This window comes from Enoplosus armatus, chromosome 3, assembly GCF_043641665.1.
Source record: "Enoplosus armatus isolate fEnoArm2 chromosome 3, fEnoArm2.hap1, whole genome shotgun sequence".
In the NCBI taxonomy this organism is placed as follows: domain Eukaryota; kingdom Metazoa; phylum Chordata; class Actinopteri; order Centrarchiformes; family Enoplosidae; genus Enoplosus; species Enoplosus armatus.
The window spans coordinates 591,222-612,388 of record NC_092182.1 but is presented as its reverse complement, the minus strand read 5'-3'; the positions used below and the strand labels follow the sequence as shown (position 1 = coordinate 612,388).

The following is a 21,167-nucleotide window of genomic DNA, read 5'->3' as shown; positions in this document are numbered from 1 at the left end:
ACTGACGCTGACTCCTCACTTTAGGACATTTATCAGACTTCACGCAGCTCCCATTTCTTCACATATGCAGCAGTCCTCCCCAACGCCTGTAAACACATCTCAATGTGTAAGTTCCTCTTTAACTCCAGCTAATGCCTCACAAAACTAGACTTGTTTCTGATTGGCTCCCATTGCTAAACAATGACTGAAATCCATCTAGTCAGGTGAGTTTGTAGTATTTGAAATGGAAAACCCATCAGCAGGTTTAATCTCTAATTCTTTCAACTGAATTGAATTCAAGTTTAAGTAAAGAAGGTGTTATTTATTATATATCTGACTGTAAATGTGAGAGTTAATTCAACCCGAATCCCTGATGTGAGTCTCTCCTGGAGAAGAGTAATGCTGGATTTCCTCCTTCCAGGTCTGATTAATAAGGGATTAACTCGCACGGCGGTGCGGTTGGATCCAGTTTAGTCATCAGTTGCATCAAATGTCATTACTGGCTGGATTGGTGCCCTGGCTTCAGGTTAGCTTTTGCACTCTCACTATTTGCATATTGATGTGTATTGAGGTCCATGAGCAGAACAACCAACAGCCTGAGCTCAGATGTTTCTCCTCAACTCCAACCTGTTTATCATAAATTATGTTTATTGTCATTCAGACTTGGATGGAAGGTTGATGAGACACTAATCAATGATAAGGCGTGCTATGAACTGAACATGCACTTGATCGTGCTTCATTTAAATGAATGAAGCTTTCCATTTCTTTACATTTGGAGACGGTCCCTGCACGGAGGGAGCCGGGGGAGAGTAACTGTGCTACCCAATTAAAAGTTTGAAGTTGGAGGCATGCTGATTGTGAATGACTTCAGATGATGCTGGTGGGCTTACTGTTGATCTCAAGCTGTTCAAGCAGTTAATTAAAAAAAAAACGATGTGGCGAACCAAATCGGTTACAGATTGCAATTAATGCACTCTGTGAGCCGGGCCGGGAGAGAACCGCCCTGTCTCGTTAGCAAGCGCACGCCTGCCGGGGTCGGCCTATAGGAGAGCAGCTTTTATTTGTTTTTCATCCTTCTTCATAAGCCATTATTCACAGCAAACCAAGCGCTAAGCAATCATGTGCACAAGAAATTAAAAAAACAAAAAACAAAAGCTGCGCCTCTTGGGAAAAGCCTAACTGTTGCTATGGCAACCTACCGGCGCACACTAAAATGGAGGGGGGTGGGATTTTATTTTGAAGGGCAGTCCTCTCTTTATCTTCACCCTCTGTCCTTTGTTCCTCCGCCTGTGAGATGATCAAAGGTGTGGCAGGTAGACAAAGCGTGGAGGTAAAACGGAGGGAGGCGGACGGAGAGGGGGAGAAAAGGGGAGGGGGGGGTCATGTGTTAAAAAGAGATGTGAAGCTTTTAAGATAAACTGCTGAGATGCTGTGTTAAATCACAGCTGGGTAATTTAACAGCAGTTACTTTTTCCACTTACATCTCCTCCCTGCGACCTCCTCTAAAAACACCTGGCTGGCAGCACTGACTGGCGTTATTCCTCCCTGTACGACACACAGTGCTGTGGTACAGGGTGCATTTAAGGCGTAGTCAGAATTAGGTTTGCGGCGCATGGTGGGTTTATTCTGGATGCTTCCTCCCACGTCGATGACAGACTTCCTCCCCCGTTCCTCGCTGGGAAGCATACGTAGGCAGGGGAAGTGGGATACACGCAGGAAAACAGAAAGGCTCCTGAGGGGGATGACAGAGGGAAAAAAAACAACAGCGGCGCCCGACATCACAACGACGAAGAAGAAGGAAACATGAGAGACGCCACGTCAGTTTCAGTTCCACCAGACTACAGCTGCTACTCATCTGAGCAGAGCGTGGAAGAGGAGGATGTTTTTATTCACAGTTACACACGGGCTAAGTGATGTAGAGTTAAAGGGAAAGGTGGGTAAACTCAAACTTGTAGTCAATGTTCATATGGCAAAAGTCTTTCACAAGGAGCATGGCTCTTTGTCTCACTGCGCTTATACATTATATGACAAGGCGATCCAGTATGTCAGCATTATTCTTTACTTTAGAAGATGAGACCTTGAAGTAGCTGCAAGGCTGGACGATTCACTAAAGTCTCCTTGAGCTTCTGATTTGTGTTGGGACTTTAACAACGATGATGATCTTAAACTTTCTTAAGATTTCATGAACCTTTGGGCCACAGAATGACTGAAAGCCATACTTTGAGTGAGTAACGTGATAGTTCAGACTCATATTCAGCATGCATCAGATTGATATTTACTACATCGAGCTCTGAATTTAATCAAAGGGAGTACTGATAAACTAGTAAGTAGCGTCTGTTTCCCGAAATCAGCTTTACAGCGAGTTTACAGGGTACTCTCTGTAATCTGATGACGGGCTGTCGGGGAAGTATTCAGAGCCTTCGCAGCACTTAGTTAAAGTTGCAGAATGACAATATTAAAATCCTCCTGCTGTCTAAATTGTACTCATGGAGGGTGTCTCCGTGGCCTAGTGGTCTAGGACGTAGAGCATAGGTCACTAACAGGTGGACCGCGGTCCGAGTCCAGACCCAGACGGCGTCCTATACGGACCCGGACCTATAATCAATACATTGTGAAGTGATTTTAAATTTTGACGGGGCGCTTCTATTTTAACCGGCGCAGCTTTTGTAGTCTTTGGGGCACTGGTTCAGCAGATTGGGAAACTCAGAGACCAATCGCATGCAAATTAAGCCAGCCCACGTGATGCTCCTCACCCAATCAATTTTATTTCTTTTTTTCCCTCTATTTTATTTTTAAATGCAGCCCTTCTTTTACGTAATGAGAGAAGAACATTATACATATCTACAGTATTACATATCTGTATAGTTCAATGTTAAGTGACAATAAATATTGTCAGAATGTTTTTGAATTGTACTTTCTTTATTTGATTTGACAGTTGTTGATTACATGCAGACGATACAACTACTAGGCTACTTCAATATATATCACACTAAATCACAACGCAAGTTAGGCATTATGATGTTCCGGACTTTTGCTTGAGGAAATTTCTCTAACTGGACCTCTTTTTATTTTAGTTGAATACCCCCTGATGTAGAGCATGCAACCCGATGCCCCCGATCTGGTTCTGGCTTGAGACTTTTGCTGCATGTTTTCTCCTTTTACCCTCTTTGCATCTTTCTTTCCAATCTACTGTCATCTGTAAATGAAAGGCAAATATGGTATAAAAACCCCCAAATCTGAACGTGTTTACTTTCTGTAAAAGTGTGATTGGAGTATTATCTACAAAATGTCATTAAACATCATTAGTATGTAAATAGTGTTTTACTGCTGGTCGGGGGTTGCTTGTTTAATCCTCAACAAATCAGGCCTCTTAAGATGGTGATGTATAATCATGTTCGTGGAAATCAATCGCTGTCATTCTTCAGGAATAAAACATGTCACGTTTTTGTTTTTATTAACTTTTTTGGTCAGACATTTACGTTGAAATAGCAGTCACATTATTACAAGTGAGCGAATGACATGTAACATGTCTTCTTTCAGGGTCTGTCCAGTCTTTTTCTTGTTCTGTGTTTTGTTAAACTACTAAAGAAAAAAGAAAATCTGCAGCCCAGCAACACAATTCAAATCCAGCCAGTCGGAGGACGGCATGGTGGCGCAGTGGTTAGCACTGTCGCACGGGAGGTAAAGCTGGTTAGAGCGGGTTGGGGGTTCGATCCCCTTCATGTCGAAGTGTCCTTGAGCAAGACACTGAACCCTAAGTTGCTCCCGATGGAGACCAGCACTTTGCATGTCAGCTCGGTCGCCGTTGGTGTGTGGGTGAATGAGACTTAGCTGTAAAGCGCTTTGGGAACTGTGAAGGTTGAAAAGCGCTATATAAGTGAGATCATTTACCATTTACAACACATAACGCAGAACGAGAACAAAACAAAGTGTTTGTGTTCCTGGTTTAAATACACATGATGCCCAAGTGGGTAGCATCAAACTTTTTATTCAACAATTGGGATAATAGGAATAGGCCCCATACTTCCTTAAATAGATCCTCCCTCCCAGCCACTCTATAAGTAACCCGCTCATAACTACGTACTAGATACTTTCTATCCATTCTTTAAAAGTGGATGAGGTGGGTGATTTCCAGTGGCGCAGAGATATCCTGCTCCGTGTTATCATAGCCAAACAAAACACGTTATGTTTGGATCATTTAAATGAGTTTGAATTAATAATAAGCTCATCCATCGATGCCTAAATAACCAAGCTCCTAAGGCGCTCAGTGACCTGGCGGTGCCTCTCAGCGTTTCGGCAACTTAGAGTGCCCTGTTTGGAGGACCTGCTGCTTGTCATTGATGTTCATATGTGCAATCTTAATCGGCAAAACAGCTAGTTAAGCACAGAGTCTACAAAGTTAGTTAGTTAGTTTACAAAGTCTTGAAAGTTTGGTTTCAAGGTTGGGAATATGCTTGAATTTGAATATACTCCTTGGAGAAAATAAAGCTTCATTTTCAACATAATCAAAACCACAGGGCAAAAAAAGAAAACCGAGAATGCCACTCCTCAGCGGACAGACCCCCCTCCCTAAAAGGGTCTGGGCACAGGGTCAAAGCACAATCGATTAATTGATGGTCAAAATAGTTGCCAGTTATTTTTTTTATTTGATCGACTACAGCAGCGCTACTGTCAGGTGATTGTAGTAAACAGTACAATATGTCCCTCGGAAATGTAGATTAAAGTAGCATAAAATAGAAATACTAATAAGTTAAGTACCTCAAAACTACTCTCAGTACTCAGTAGTAGTAAATGTACTTTGCACCGCTGCTGATGAGTTGTTTCCTGTGACTAACGCCATCTAAAACATGCTAATCTTTGCTTCACCGTAGAGGGAGTGTTAGCACCTCGTAGGCGAAGTGTCCACTCCTGTAACTCAACAGAAAATGCACACACTGCTCTTCACTGAAGTTCTTAAAAGTGTATTTCATGCTCTGCTCGGCTGTGTTCTGCACTGATAAATCCATTTTCATCTTCTCCAGGGCCGCGCGTGAGGGGGCGGACCGTCCCCGGGAGATGAGAGCTCAGCCCCGGCCTTTAACCGATCCGACACTCCCCACCACTTACCTCGGCTTCACCTCTCCAATAAAGAACCTCCCCCTCACCCTGGGGTCCTGACTCCAGTCTCCCAGCTCTCCCCCCTGGTCAATCCACCCCCAAAACTTCCCTGACTCTGGCCTTCCTCCTGCCTCCTCCCTCCCTGCCTCTGTGAGTCGCCCCTTGGGGTGCTGAGGCCATGGCGATACCTTCAGCACAAGAGTTTCACTGGCAGAGCCTGTCTCGACTGCCCAGCGGCCGTGTCTACCACACCCTGTCTGACGTGGGTGGGCAGATGTACATGCTGGGGGGCTGCGACGCGGCAGGGAGGCCCTGCCCGGCCCTGGAGCTCTACTCCCCCGAGGTACCAAACAAATACAACATGGACACTATCTGATGCTTCATTTTGTCACGAGTTTAGATAGACAGCAACAAAGTACTGATGCTAGTGATGTCAGAGCGATAATCACTCGGTAAAATATGACTGTTAAAAAAAAAAGAAGAAAGAAAAACATCTGAACTAACACTAACACACGTTCACACATATGCTCAGTGGGCCTCATGCAGCAACATTCTCTTACATTTCTGTGAAGAGAAAAAAATGCACCAGACGTTCTTAACCATCCACATCGGCTCCTACCCAGTTGCTGCTGAATGATGAATCCCACTTGTTATTAGCATATGTAACCCCCCCCCCAGCAGTAGTGAACTCGGGCCGCTGTTAAATACACTTAAACAAAGGAAACGTGATCGTTAAGGCAAAGCATTTGTGATGCTGTAAATGCCGAGTCAGCAGAGAGATGCACGCGCAGTAGCTGAAATGAAAAGAAAGTGGTTCGACATGAAAATGGAAGAAGAAAAACAAAACAAAAACGCGTCGCCCAAGCCGAGCGCTTTTATGGTCTAAACTGGGATCGGTATTTCTTTAGGCCAAGAATTTAATAATCCAATCATAATGACTCTAAAACATATAATAATCCTGTGAAAACAGTTTTTTTGTCTTACCTTGGTAAGAGTGTTTTCTCTTACCCAGGACAAGAGCAGAAAACATCGGTGAATCCCAGAAATCAACGGCTACGAGCAAAAATAAGAGGACGTTTCTTCGTATATATCTCTTCCTGCATGAGGCCCATTGTTACATTTCCTCTAATGCACTGAAAACACTGGAATAAAGCTGGACCATAGCAAATCAGCAGCAAACTGCCGCCTGTACCGTAGCTGCATTTCATCTCCACTGTGTGCAAATGTATCATTATTTATTTAAATCCCCCTGAAGACACTGTCACAAATCAATTGATTTAAATAGGAAATAAACTAGTTCTATAAAGGCATAAAGGGAGAAAAAAATTTAATTTTGCATTTCGAGAATTAAGTCAAAATGTCCACAATAAACTTGACATTTCAAGATTGAAGTCAAAAGAATAAATCAATGCTAGCGTTAGCGTGAACATAATACAATAGGTTGCTTAGAGTCATACACTGGGTTGATTCCATTACATGTGCATGTTTTAGCATTTTCCCCGACAGCCTGCAGTTATTCTGACTCTGTGAGAACAGAGCGACGTCTCCTCTGCGTCCCCGCCGCCCACAGGCTGTCTCAGTCCAGGATGCTTCCCATTGAGAAGCTCAGGGAAGCTGCCGTGAGCTGCACTTTGTCTGAGGTGATGAAGTTAACGTTTGAGGTTTGAGTGGACAGTAAGCCACACAAAGGGGAGGTTTGTGCCTGATCAGGAAGTGTTTTGAAACTGTTAGTCTCTGTGTTCCGTCTCTGATAGAGAGTCGCTCCCTCACCCAGACAGTCCCAAACGAGCCCAGAGCAATAACATAGCCTACTGTACAGCAGACTGTAGGACAGGTAGATTCTGGCTATCATTTGCACAAAGCCCACTGAGCTTTAATCACTTTCTGATGCCATAGCCATCATTTCGACTTTATTCTGGAAGTGGTATTTCAACTTTATCCTCAACATTTCTGCTTTATTCTCAAAATACAAAAAAAAAAAAAATCTTCCTCTGATTTTTTTTACTTTTCTTATGCCTGGCACTACTGGAATACTGGAATACTGGAAGTTTTACTTTATTCTCAACATTTCGACATTTCCGGCCCTAATACTCTTTTGTAGAGGAGTTTGCACCAAATAAGAAAAGAAAAAAACGAAGAAGTTCAGCCTCTAAAACCCAGGAAAGTGTGGTGTCTGCGCAGCTGAAGTGTAGCCGGACATGTTGATGTTTGGAAGGTTTTTGTTAGTATGGAGTATTAACCTCAATGAAACTGTTCTGTCCTGTGTGCCATCACTTTACACCTCATGTATACATGTGAGGTAGTTATGACATGAACACGAAGATGTAACTTCGTTGAAACATGACCAGATGTTTTGACAGCTGACCTGTCCTTCATCGCATGTGGCTTCGCCTGGAACTGCTTAGCCTGAATGCAGCTGCATGTCCCCGTTTGCAGGGGGACCGGTGGATAAGCTTGCCCCCGATGCCCACCCCTCGTGCTGGGGCAGCTGTGGCTGTGCTGGGGAAACAAATCCTGGTGGTGGGAGGCGTGGGAGAGGACCAGAGCCCCCTGAAGGTGGTGGAGATGTACAACACAGAGGAAGGGAGGTGGAGGAAGAGGAGCGCTCTGCGGGAGGCCTTGATGGGTGTATCTATCACTGTTAAAGGTACAGACTGCATCATAATAAGTAGTAGCACTTTGACAAAAAAAGTGTAAGTGCTGCGAAAAAAGCAGCCCAACCCCAGGGTTTATAAGTAGTGTCCTAATTGCACTCTACAGCACGGTGGTGTGTGCAAAGTTGGCAATAATGAGACCGAAAAAGGTGTGGCCAATTAAAAATAATTAGCTGTGTGGGTTGAATCTTAGCAACTTCTCTTAAACCTAACAAAGTTACAGTTTGTTTTGAGACAAACAGCTCCGGGCAGAAATCACAGTGAAAACGCTTTGATAAGGAATCTCATTTTCATTAAGTTACTTATTTAACCAATGTGTGCGCAAATATCAATATGTTCCGTGAATGCAGCATCAGATGTGTTACGTTATTCAGCAGCACTGCATGAGAAATGAAAGCAGCCTGTGGGAGGGAAACACTGTCAACAAGTGCCAGCATATATCTATACATATATCAACACATACAGCATCTATTAGGTTTAGTGGCTTTACATTGGGCTTGAAAGACAATTTTATAGCATAAAAGCATTTAGCCTGCAATCTGCTGTGGCTACTCATATGATATCAGTACACAGGTACTGCAGTAGTCAAAGCTGAACAGAAAGGGCAGAATAATGACAACACATCCACCATCAAGATGGCTACACCCAACTGCTGTTACCGCCAGTGTACAACATGTTAGTGCCATTTTAGGTAAAAAAGAATAAAATGAAATGACAGAGCCGGTTGAGTGGGGTAATATTCAGAGAAAAAGCTCAGAGATTTACACAAAAAAAAACACACACACACACACTCACCCCCCCAGCTCCGTCATTTCATTTTTATCTACAATGGCCTTAATACGCCGTCGTACACTAGAGCATGTAATGTGGAATATAAATTATTCACTAATCTTCATAGTGTAAAGAATTCATGTACATTTTGAAAAAAATATGTGCAGCAACAAACCAAATTTTTTACGCATTTTTTTTTTTTTTCAAGCATTGCATTGCACAACAATAGTATCCATCAGCAGCACACACAAAAAAATCCAGCAGTGTTAGCCTGCAAACTGCCATCTTTGACAGTATGAAGGCGTTACATGCTCAAAACCCATTAGAATTGAGTATTTAGTGTGGAAATGGGATGCGGCTTTAATATTCTGATTACATTCAAACAGTGATGCATCCAGGTTCCACAACAACAGCTTTAGGTTTTGTATTCGAAAATCATCCCTCCTCGATACATTTTACTTGGGAACTCGTGGTAGTGTAATTGTTGATTTGCTTCGATGCGTCCCACTTTACTAAATAGCTGGAGAGCCCCTTTAAAATAAAAGTGTTTACATTTTCTGTACCATTAAACGTTTTGTAATTACAACTCTAAAAACTGCAGTTTAGTTTGCTGTAAAAAACAAAACAAACAAAAACAAACCAAAACTCAAATATATTTCCAGCAATAGGTACCTGTGTGTAACGTGTAGAGAAGATGATCAGAGTAAGTGCACTCCACAGTGACGAGTTTGAACAGCCCTGTGTGGACAACACTTCAAACAACAGTTCAATACACTTTCATTTCAACCAGGAAGTCTCAGGTACGTGCTCCCATTTGATGTCGATGGAGCAATTCTGGGATCAGTCCAGCAGTCAATAAAATAAAAAGTCTTTCCAGAGAGCATCTCTTCAGCCGCCTCGGATGAGTTCGTGTTCAGTCCAGCGGCGCATCTGTCAGTGTCTGCTGGAACACAGACGGATGCTGTAAACACACAGACTTATTGGCCTCGTACAGGCTTTCATGGTGCCACCCTCTCCGTCTCCCTGACCAGCCTTCATACCAATCTTTGGCTTGCAGTTTCACCCCCAGCCGCTGAAAAAGAGACAAACAGTCCGGCAAAGTGATCGATAGGGACAAATTAAAACAAATATGATGTTTTTAAAATGGATAGTCAGTTACCAATTGACTAAATGATCGTTTTTTATCGACGTTTGTAGAATCATTATTTTCCACATATCAGATAGTGAACTTCAGGTAATGAGCTTTTCTACTCGCCAAAATGAATATAAAGCATGAGGGAAACTTTCTTCCCCTTTTGTTATTCACGTTACGCAGTTGCGTCGAGGTTAGAATAAGAAGTCAGAAGTCATATAGAAAAGAAACGTGAAGAATGAATAAAGAGAAACATCATGAAAACACGCTTTGTTTCCCCGCAGCTCTGCTTTCCTTCATTCTGACAGGTTAAGGCTGTGCCGTCCCTGGTGTCGACGCTCTCACCCACATTCTCATGCTAGAGGTGTGCCAGACGTGGACTCTGCTGTACTCCCTGCCCCTCCCCTCTGCCTGTCACAAAACCTCTCATCCAACTCTGTAGGCTTTGCAGATTTTAGCCCTTCATGAAATAAAGTGCTGGCGAGGTGTTTCCATCAGCTGAGACTTGTCTTCCACAAGCAGATTATTGTTTTGACTGAGGTTGTGGTGTACAGATATTTCACAGACTAAACTTAAAATCCATAAAATCCGTCCATGTGATGAAAGTTTTGGCCTCATATTGCTCATCCGATACAATATGAACTCCTGCTCTGCATGTGTGTGTGTGTGTGTGTGTGTTTGTGTAGATGGCCGGGCTCTGGCTGTGGGGGGGATGGGTGCTGACCTGCTCCCTCGTAGCATCCTGCAACAGTATGACCTACGAAAGGACGTGTGGGCACTACTTCCTCCCATGCCGACCCCACGCTACGATGCCAACACACATCTGGTGGCCAACAAGCTCTACGTGGCAGGTACAGACCGACTGTTTCGCTGTGTGTACTCTACAAGCGTCTGTACATTCACAGTTATTAGCATTCTTTTATACAACCTTTTAGGCGGCCGCCAATGTAAGCGGCCAGTGAAAGCCTTCGAGGTGTATGACGCGGAGATGCGTTCTTGGACTACGCTGCCCGTGATGCCTTGTAAACGTTCGTATGGGGGCGTGATATGGGACGCGACCGGGAGGCTGTGTCTGCTCGGAGGACTGCGGCAGGGAGGGGGACACCAAAGCTCCAAGTTCACCAAGAACGTCAACATTTTTGACGCCAACCAAGGTACGGAAACACATTTTACTTTATGGGTTTCATTTTCAAATCGGTTGACTGAAAGGTCAAAAGGTCCCACAGGGTTTACAGTGCTGCACCATCAGATCTAAAGTTTGGAAGACGTTTGTATTTCATAACAAGTAAGGAATATTGGACAAAAGTTTATAGAATTGGCTTATTTTAATTTATAATGGAAAGTGAATGCCTACATTAAACACATTTTAAGAACTGTATCAGATTGCATCAATACATCAGCCCATGTGTCTAGATATGTATCAGATTGTCTTATAAGGGAGAGATGCACACCCCTACTGTATATATACTGCTCTGTTCTCATGTCACTCATACACAATGATGTGCAAATATCCCAAAACTTTTCCTTTGGCGTTTCTAAATGAATAACAGAGCTGTCTATCTAGACTAGACTATCAATTCTGCAAATAAAAGTCATTATGTTAGACTGGATAAGAGATTTTCATTACACAGATTATGTGTATCCCACAAAGACATTTTACTTTTTGGTATCAGCAAATGTATCCTAATCTCCTCTTTCACTGACAGCTTCCACCTTCACTTTGACTTTACTGTCATGCCAAGCATCCATAAACATCAACCTCACCATGAAGAGAAATGGTTTTCTGCCCCCGTGGGCTCATTCCTCTCTTAATTCTGTGCACACTTCTGTGTCCCACATCACAGTGAAATGACTTATCCCTCCATCCGGCAAAGACACCCCAGAGTAACAGGTGAACAAATTGAGGAGGGACAGGTAGGAGAAATGGGAGAGCAAAAATCGATAAGTCATTTTAGGCAGCTGGGTATTCGGTCACACGTCGGGATTGGTCAAATGAAAGCCAAATAAAGCAGAACATGGGAGTGATGATGTTAATGTATGATAATGGAGGAGAAAGTTTACCTTGTGTGTGAGACACAGAGGAAAGAAAACACCCACACCAGTGCATATATACTGCATATCCACACACACACACACGTGTCGGGTAGGTAGCCGCACCCCGTTACTCCAATCTAATTTCGGTGGAGATGAGATGGGAGATGAGCTGTGGAGGGAGGGCTGGGGATGAGGAGCGCTTTAAATGACAAGATCCAGAAACAGATTGCTTTATTATCCATCTGCTGCAATATCTCCCCCACCACACACACACACACACACACACACACACGGCCATGCAATCTGCCGTCACACAGTGTATTCTATTACTATTTTATTCCATATCGGCAGTATTAAGACGCACGCCTGTTAGGGGATGTTTTAGCATTATAGGCAAGCTGCAACAAGTACGACTGAAAACACAAAGAGTGGCTTTTGGAAAGAGGGAAGAAGACACGTCTGCCTCCACCACAGTACAATGGAGGCTTCAATGCTGTAGCGCCACAAACTCTGCCCAAAATCTGCCTGTTCCCACCATAGCAACTTTCAAGGGGTTTTAAAACTATTTAAAGGACCCAGAGCCCTTACATGCTTTACGATCGAATTCAGTTCCACTCGTGTACCCTGCTCGGGGGGGGGGGGGTAGGCCGACTTTCTAATGGCCCTGGACCTATTGGTGAACGTCACTCACCGATCACAAGCACAAACCTCAAGTTTGGCTCAACTTGTTTGGCTGAGGGGCAGACATTTTTTGCAATGTTTTTATCGACATTAAAAACATACGTGGTTGGACCTTCTAATATAACGAGTTAATTAGAAATATTAATGCGCCTAACCCAATATAGCTTGTTGCTGGAGACCTGATACTGATGATAAATACTGTTGTATTTCCATATTTACTTCAAAGGGCGCTGTGCTTTACTGCCAAGTCTAGCATCTTTTTTAGGAGAATATTAACTGTCAATAAAACCATAAGTGAACTGAAAACCATGCGCATGAGTAATACCTCCAGTCTTCCTCTCAGGCTATAACAACAGGCCAAAACGTCCGCAAATCACTAGCTGCTGCTCATAAAGCTGAGTGCACGGTAATGACTGAAGGCGACTCAGATGTGCATGTATTTTATCAACCCCTGCGTTCTCTGGATCAGTTGTCGGACTAATTTGCCTCATCGTCATGATTTTTCAGATGCACAATGGGCACTCTGATTTAGTTCCTGACTAGGCGTTTTGGGACCAAACACCTCTGGGGACTCCCTGAGAGGAACTTCCCACTTGGGAGCTCCCCCAAGAACTGCATACCTTCAAGGGCTCTTTTCCTGTTTGCTCTCGCACCGCCAACAGGAACGCTGAAGCGATGCAATCCATCCGGCAGCTGGTATAGCAGCGTCATTCACAATTTTTTATTTTTATATGTGGACAAGATGGCCAATTCGACCAATCACCATGCACTTAGTCTGGATCCATCAACGTACACTTGTTACCATTACTAATACCATTATGAATTGTGCCGCTTATGCTGCATTCAAAAAAGAAAGACTTTCATCTTCTCTGAAGCATGTCTAACTCAGGCAACAGTAAGAAAAACCACAACTGATGCAGTCCCCCCTGGGGCCAACTAGTAACAAATGTATTCCATGTTGTCTATATTTGATTTATGTCCTGCTTGAGATGCTAAAAACTGCCCAAAAGACTACAAAGCAGATGGAATGAAGCAGAAATGAAAGTAGAGCAAATGCGGTCTTGTTTTGGCCATGACTGTGGGCCAAGATGTAATTATTAAAAATAACAGCGTAATGGTGAGATTCTGTCCAGAAGGATCATCTGTGTGGTCGGCTGTGTCTGAGACTTCACACGTGACAGACAGACAGAATCAAAGACCGTGAACCAATCACCATCCTTTTCTAGTTTTAATCACGATGGACAATTACAGAGGAGAGCTGTGGACGAAATTACTCCCACACAGACTACAAAGCCTGGTCTTCAGAGTCGCCTCATTCGCCTCTTTCTATTCTCACTCTCTCTCTCTCTCTCTTTCTCTGTCCCTCCATCTCTTTATTCTCCTCTGCCGTCCTCGCTCCAGAGCAGAATAATGCATGCTGGTGTTTTCCCTGAATCCCACAAAGAAAATCTTTGCACAAAGACTCGTGTAATCCCTCCAAAGCAAACAGGAATAAGGTCTGCAGTGGAAACTCAGTCTCAGAGGATTGGACCATAAGTCTGTAGTGTGATGTGTTGACACAACTGTCACTTAAAGAGGAAAATCCAGCCTGTAACACTGTGAGCACTGCTTAAAAAGAATTACAAGTGTTGTAGCTTGCATTCTGCATCCACTTTGTAGATCGATGTTTTTTATTTATTTTCCGGTGGTTGATACTTGGGGGGGAAAAACAGCTGACATCACAGTATGTTTCCAGGGTCCAGTACAAAGTACAATACAAGAAAGGGTACAATGTTTACACATTCATTTGCTCTTCTTTGCTCGCACTGCGCATGACATCAGCATGCTAACATGCTCACAATGACAATGTGTCATAGATAGATATATATATATATATATACACGTAGATACCTCATTGGCTGCTGGTGTTCATTGCAGCAGTGCGTCAACTTGAATTTTCAACCCATTGGTTTGCTACAAATGTAGTTACGATACAGCAGTTTTCACACCAAAATCATTCATCTTTTGTAGATAGTAAGATAGTAATATTACTATATTATGGCATAATATAATATTTGGTGTTTGTAAGTACATTCTTTTTTTCTTGTAAAATGGCTGCCATGATCTAATTTTCTTCATAATTGTGTAAATAGATAAAGATGTCATTAATACAAATGAATACAATAAAAAAAAGGAAGTACATTTCAGGCGGGCTTCATAACTCACATTTATTGTGAAATATTAATGCTCTGAACCATTAAAACAGCTAGAACTATTTAAATCAATGAACCGGCAGAACAAATAAACAACAATGATAATAATCTCCGTTCATCAGAACCAGAATCCATGCAGCAGGAAATCAAAGGAAGCCCATCGTACGAGGTTATTTTGCAGGCCCGTCTTCACGAACCTCTTCAGCTGCTTCTTAAAACCTTTAGTGGCTCTAAGACATAATACACAACCCTTTGTTCATTTAACCCTGTAAAGCCTAAACCATGAAGTAATTGCCAGAAAATTCTAATTTTTTTTAAACTGGAGTGTTTATTGAACCTTCTGACAAATTAAAAAAAAAAGAAATTGAATATCAATTTGCATATATGAGTTTTAATTTGTATCATTTTTGTACAAAAACATATAAAACAACATTTTTAACCGATTAAACTTTGAGTTTCAATGCCATCCTTTCTCACATCAGCGGGCACACTAGAGGTTGGCCTTTTGTGGGGGGGGGGGGGGGGGGGGGGCAATGGTCTGCCACACTTGATTTTGCCCTTTCCTGCACTTGTGAGAGGGGTGCCAACAGCAGCTTGAAACCTGCGCAGGGGCATGGGTTTCTGCCTGGGCTTCAATTTCTTCTGGTGCACTGCATGTGTCTGATTGTATACATCAGGTTTTTCAGGAAAAAAAAAATATCACACTGATGATGTAGAGGTCTCAAAAACTTGTGTATCAGATATGATACACTTGGCATTACAGGGTTAACAAAACAAGAAGCAGGCATTGGATGGACCGTTTTTGATACACAATGTTAACAGACACATTTTGATCAATGCAGCCTTATTCTTGACCGTGACGTAACTGCTGGAATGTGTTGGAACATCTCAGGTTAATGCCGCACACCAGTGCAGGGTATCTGACGGAGGGGGAGACAACAGCAGAGTGGACGGCCAGCTGTGATCTCTGTTCTGTTCTCTTCAGTGTAATTTAACCGGGCTGGAAAGGAAAACACACAGCTCTTCATCACACGCCGCTGCAACATGCAGGAAGGCTCGCCATCTGGCCACTTATCTCTCTTCCACTCTCTCCGTTTGTTTCTCTCCACCTTGCTGTCTCCCGCCTCTTGTTTTAGAAAAAGCATTGAGAGTGAATGAGAACGAGGGAGAAATAGCAGGTCAAAAGGAAAGAACGGGAGGGAATGAACACAGAACAAGAAGGAGAACGAGAGAGAAAGAGAGAGAGCGAGAAGGCAGACGGAAGAAAGAAGAGGAAGAGAGAGATCCAGAAAAAGAAGCCGAGGAGAGACAGATAACGAGCAAGACGTTGCTTTCGACTTTTTCACCTGCGTTCTCTCTCGACCTTTCTTTCCACTTCTCTCTCCCTCCCTCGCTTCTGAATCTTTCTTCCTCTCTGTCACGATTCCCTCCAGTCTGGCTTTCCTTCAGATAAATCAGACCTGGCAGCAACAAAACTACAAGTTAAAAATAAAGAAAAGAAAGGAAACTTCGGCACAATCTGCTGTGGAAAGAGACCATTGTTCTTTTTTGATGGCTATGTTTTCGCGTCCAGCACTTTCTCAGGTACACTTCATGCGTGTGAGCGCGAAGGTGACGTCACCTGTACTGCAGCCGCAGTGTCGGGCTATTAGGGAGATTAAATGAAAACTGGAAAAGTCTTCCACACCTGCAGCTTGACTGATTTTTATGCCCTTTCCAATATTTTTGGGATTAAAGCTGCTAATTGCTGTTTCGGTGGTACTCCCTCACCACTGCACCTGCACGCACCTGGGTTCAATCCCCAGCTGTGGGACTTCCACCTTGGTCGTGCCAGTGTTACGAGTGGGAAGCTGTTGAGGGATCATGTAAATCTCACTGTACTAGCAGCTTCTACTGGTTGGTCAGGGTATCTGTGGGGATTCAGACCCGCAACAGTCCTGTTGGGGACTGCGTTGGTCGGGTGTGTTGTTGAGGAACCGCTGAGACGATGAAGTACAATCCAGGAAGTCCAGTTGGAGTAACATTTTAATGTGTTTGCAGGCTTATAATACTCAGAGACAGGATTGTACAACTCCGGAAAGTTATGATGGCGGCAGGCAGTTATTTTATCTTTCGTCACAGTGGTCAATAGATAAACAGTCGAAATAGTGGCAATAGCTTTATTTGCAGACAACCCTGTGTTTGTTCTGCCATTCAATCTAACGTAAAAATTATGAGGTATTAGAATAAATTCGGCTTCAAGCTGAGGTGAACCGTGACCACCGGGCTGTGTCCTGCTGTCCACCCAAAGTACAGCACACAACTTTATAGCATATAACATTATAGCACAACGTACTGTGTGTCTCCACAACGTAAAAATATCAATGCATTCACTTTACACGTCTTTGAAGCAACTTCATCACATATACGGCAAACACAGCGGAAAACCTTCCCAGATAAAGTCCAGAACGTAAAGAGGAAGTAAAGCTAGCGGTGCTGAACTTCCTGTTAAAACACGGAACTTTCCCTTTTTATAATGGTATAAATTCTACATTACAACATTATTTACTCTTTTATAAAAGTTATTAAGATAACTTAAGGAAGGATCGAAAAAGAAAGAAATATAACACTGAAAGTGTTAATATGTACATTTCAAAATAAAAGTCCAAATAAAATCCACAACAGGATTTATACATTTTTAAAAATTAACTTTCTTTTTTACAATTAACACAATGATGTGTGTATGAGTATGACTGAAATAATGTGCCAACAGGATGACAACATTGTCCCCACTTTCTGTCCCTACTAGTAGTCTGACTCTAGCTCCAACCCACCTGTCCCCCCTCAGACTCTGTTTGCTATGTTTATTATAACCTTTGTGTGTCCTTGCCAGGTGTGTACGTGTGTGTGTGTGTGTGTGTGTGTGTGTGTGTACTGTACATGTCCTGGCTGCAGCAGGCCACTCTGAAAACAAGCTCAGCAGCTTCCTCTCCAGGCCTAAGGAGGACCACAGTGCCATTGGCTTCACCCTCAGCTGCTACATTGGCTCACTTCGGCTGTTGTTTCTTCTTCCGTAGGCGCCTGGTTGAAGTCGGAGGAGACGGTGGCGATGAAGACGAAGAGAGCTGACTTTGCTGCCGCTTTCCTGCGCGGCCGGATGGTGGTGGCGGGAGGACTTGGTAAACTAAACCTTCCGTTGATTGATTCAAGCTGATTGAATTTTCTGCCTTCGTGTTGTATAATCCGTAAGAGTTCACATTGTCTTTGCTTCATTACATGATTGGAAACACCCCGCATGCCAGTCAGAATACAGAAGTAAAGCATGAGGGAATATTCTGGGCCTTTTATGGGTCTGATATCTTTGTGTGTGTGTGTGTGTGTGTGTATGTGTGTGTGCGTGCGTGCGCGTTGTCAAGGTCATGAGCCCTCAGCGCTGGACACAGTCGAGGCCTTCCATCCTCAGAAGAAGAAGTGGGAGAGGTTGGCTCCCATGACCTTCCCCCGATGCTCCACCTCCTCCATCGTCATCAGAGATCGCCTCCTGGTGGTGGGAGGAGTCAACCAGGTGCGCTCCTTCTAAATTGAGCTGTAAATGTCATATATACATTTGATTGCAAATGAAGTAGGATTGTGTTTGGAAAAGGCCCTTAGCTTTTAGCATTTAGTTATGGGTATCAGAAGACACTTCTTGCTGGAATCATAGCAGTTTCATCACTGTGGATTATAAAGAATCAATCGTGCCGGAAAGTATCCAAGACTGCTGTGAAGAGTTTCAGCCATTTATTGCCATGTCATATGGAGGTAGAAGGATACAGTCTTCCGCACACTTAAAAGACTAGTGCAAATAAAGTTTCCTGAGGTGTACACTCAGTAAGTGATTCTCATAATACTGTAGCACCTGAAGCCAAGTCCAAACACTATGATCCAGTGTCAGCAGTGTCAGTCCTGCCTGCACCACCTGTCGGCAAGGAAAGCAACAGCAGCACCGGAAGTGCATTTGTGGAAATCCAGATTAGTGCCATCAACAGGAAAAAGTAAAGAAAAAGAGCAGTTATTAACAGATGTTGGTGCTTTACGAGCCATCAAGCAGAATTATATTCTTATTTGATTATTTGAAGCTATTTTTCTTACCATACAAAGTAACATACAAAGTTAAAGAACCTTCTTATTATTTATTACTAGTCAGTCAACACCTCAGCCAATCCAATTCATCAGGACTGCGTGGGTGTGGTTTGGATCAAATCCGATTGACAGCCGCCCGGTAACACCGCGCAGCTGTCACCTCCTTTTGATTCAGTATCGCTAAAATCCCAACTGGCGCGTGGGAGTATGTGACGTCAGTTTTTTCTACCTGAGCCCCACCCTCTTCAAACCCGCACCGGACAAAAACACGAGCACAGAAATCTCTCTCTTGAAATAATCCAAATAATCCCCCCGTCGCTCATAGTTAGGAACATTGACATTCGCTGAAAGCCCAGTGGGACACGAGAATGTTAGGCAACAGAATGAATAAAACTGTTAAATACAGCTCTCTGCCTTGTGGACAATGTGCAGCCTGCTGGAAGTGACTGGGAGTCCATGAGTTTCTAGAGGAACAGACAGTGTTTTCAGTCAGTTTCTCCACTGAGTTAACTGGTTGCCATGGTTACCAGCAGTTTATAATATCATACCTGGCACACTGATTTAGAACAGTAGTGAAACTCTTGTGAGGTATGAGGCATCAGTCTTGAATTAAACGTATGGTAACACCTCCTCATTTGTCTCTCTCTCTCTGTCAGGTTCCCAGCTCGGCCCATGAGATCCTGTATGTGAAAGAAGAAGAGTATCTGTAAGAACTGACACCAGATGAGCGCAGCAGATCTTCTCTGCACAAGCCCTCCTGATTCCGACTGTAGTGCAACGTGTAGGAAGCATTGAAGAAACCGGATGGTGTCTTGAGTGGAAGTCCCTGACTTTGTGATGTAATGTGAGAGATAGCACTGCCCCCTGCTGGCCCGTACTCACGCTGAGACCACCACACGCGAGCACACACATGCACAACGGAGGAGCTGGCTCTTTCTTGTCGTGATACTTTTAGTATGTGACACTTCTTGGTTGTACGTTGTAGTGCATACATGGAGAAGAAACTATTTTGTAGCGTACATGTCTAGCAATGTAGACAGAAAATATGTGGAAGACCATATATGCATTTCATGTGTTTGTTTGTGTGCATCTTGCCAATAAGTGAGCTCTTGTAGATAGTGTGATTTCCTCAAAAGATTTTCAAAATGTCCGTTTAGTTTGATGACATGACTGCAACATTTGTATATTATTTAATATTATCTAGCAAAAAAAAAAAAAACTCACTAGAAACTGGGTAATGTTTGGTTTCATTAACTGTACTATAACAAGGTTTGCACTAAAGCGATTTACACTGATTTTGAGTTGATTTCTGCCATCAATAATCTCTAGTGTAATTACACTGAGAATGCTGTACTGTCACTCCTCTGTGCCGTAAAAGTGCACATTTGTGGGTATGATCTTAGATTTATGAAAAGAAACTATTAAACGACAATATGCTGTTGGTTTAAGTAATTTACCAGACTGCTGTTGTAGACAAACGAATGGATCCAGTTTGACTTTGACTGCGCGATTGTACACATTTTATTCCTGCAGCAATACAAGTTTTTCCATTTGTTGCAACATGTGCTGTGCTGTAATAACCATGAGTCACTCAGGATGCGACGTTACGGATTTGTTTTTGTGACTTCAGAGATAATCTACCGACTGGTTTTAGCTGGCGACGAAGCTGTGAAATATTTCGTTGTGTTTCATTTCATCCTGCAACATGATCTTTGATCGGTGCCACAGCGAATTATGCCATGTAATATTGTGGATATGAGTTGTCATATTCAGTGGAATAAATTAAGATTTGTTGTTTGTACTGCACTTATTTTCCTCTAGATGGCAGTGTTTATACATGAATCCACACAAGAGCTTGTGAGGCCTTCACTGACTCATTGCAGTCTTGGGTCCTCCACGGCGAAGTAGTCTAAACTGACGGTAAATTATTACATATTTTTTTTTTTTTTAATAGAAACACTTTCATGGGCAACATGTAGTTCATACACATAGAATGTACCTGATAAGAAATACTAAGATAGGGAAAGAGAGGGAAAAAGGGTTAATCAGTTAACTTAATCAGTTTGACGTGCAGCAAATAGCTGAAGTTTCATACATGCTAAAGTTTAACATTTTGTAATGCTAGTGCTTGAGATCCACTCATTTCGTACAACCTGCAGACCTTACTGTGTGTGTATGTGTGTGTGTGTGTGTCTCAGTTAGCATCCTTGCTAGTAGCTGCCATTTCCCTACTGGGATTTCATGTGCGGTAGCTCGCCAGAGCCGACGGATTTCTATCAACCTGAGCTGTACAGTTAAAAAAGTTTTTGTGGCGCTGGAGAGCAAATACCACATGAATTCACCTTTAAACAGTGAAGGTGGCGACCCATGCGTTTGGTGCGTGGCGAGTTCCAAAACTGTAGGTTACAGCTAAACCAAATACGAATAACAATGACTACGTTTGGGAAAAGAAGCACACTGTGAGCAAACAGTATAGCACCTGATTGAACATGTCTGACTCCCTAGCTTTGTTAGCTCAGCTAAACG

The 21,167-nt window shown here is 43.0% G+C and overlaps 1 protein-coding gene across 1 annotated transcript; it reads left to right on the top strand.

The window, feature by feature from the left end:
• Positions 1-5,254: 5,254 nt before the first annotated feature.
• klhdc8a (kelch domain containing 8A) lies at positions 5,255-19,351 on the top strand. The gene is made up of 7 exons (XM_070903432.1): positions 5,255-5,419; positions 7,513-7,723; positions 10,320-10,484; positions 10,569-10,787; positions 17,597-17,698; positions 17,936-18,084; positions 19,298-19,351. The coding sequence occupies exons 1-7, from the start codon at positions 5,255-5,257 to the stop codon at positions 19,349-19,351; spliced, it is 1,065 nt and encodes a 354-aa protein (XP_070759533.1).
• Positions 19,352-21,167: the final 1,816 nt, after the last annotated feature.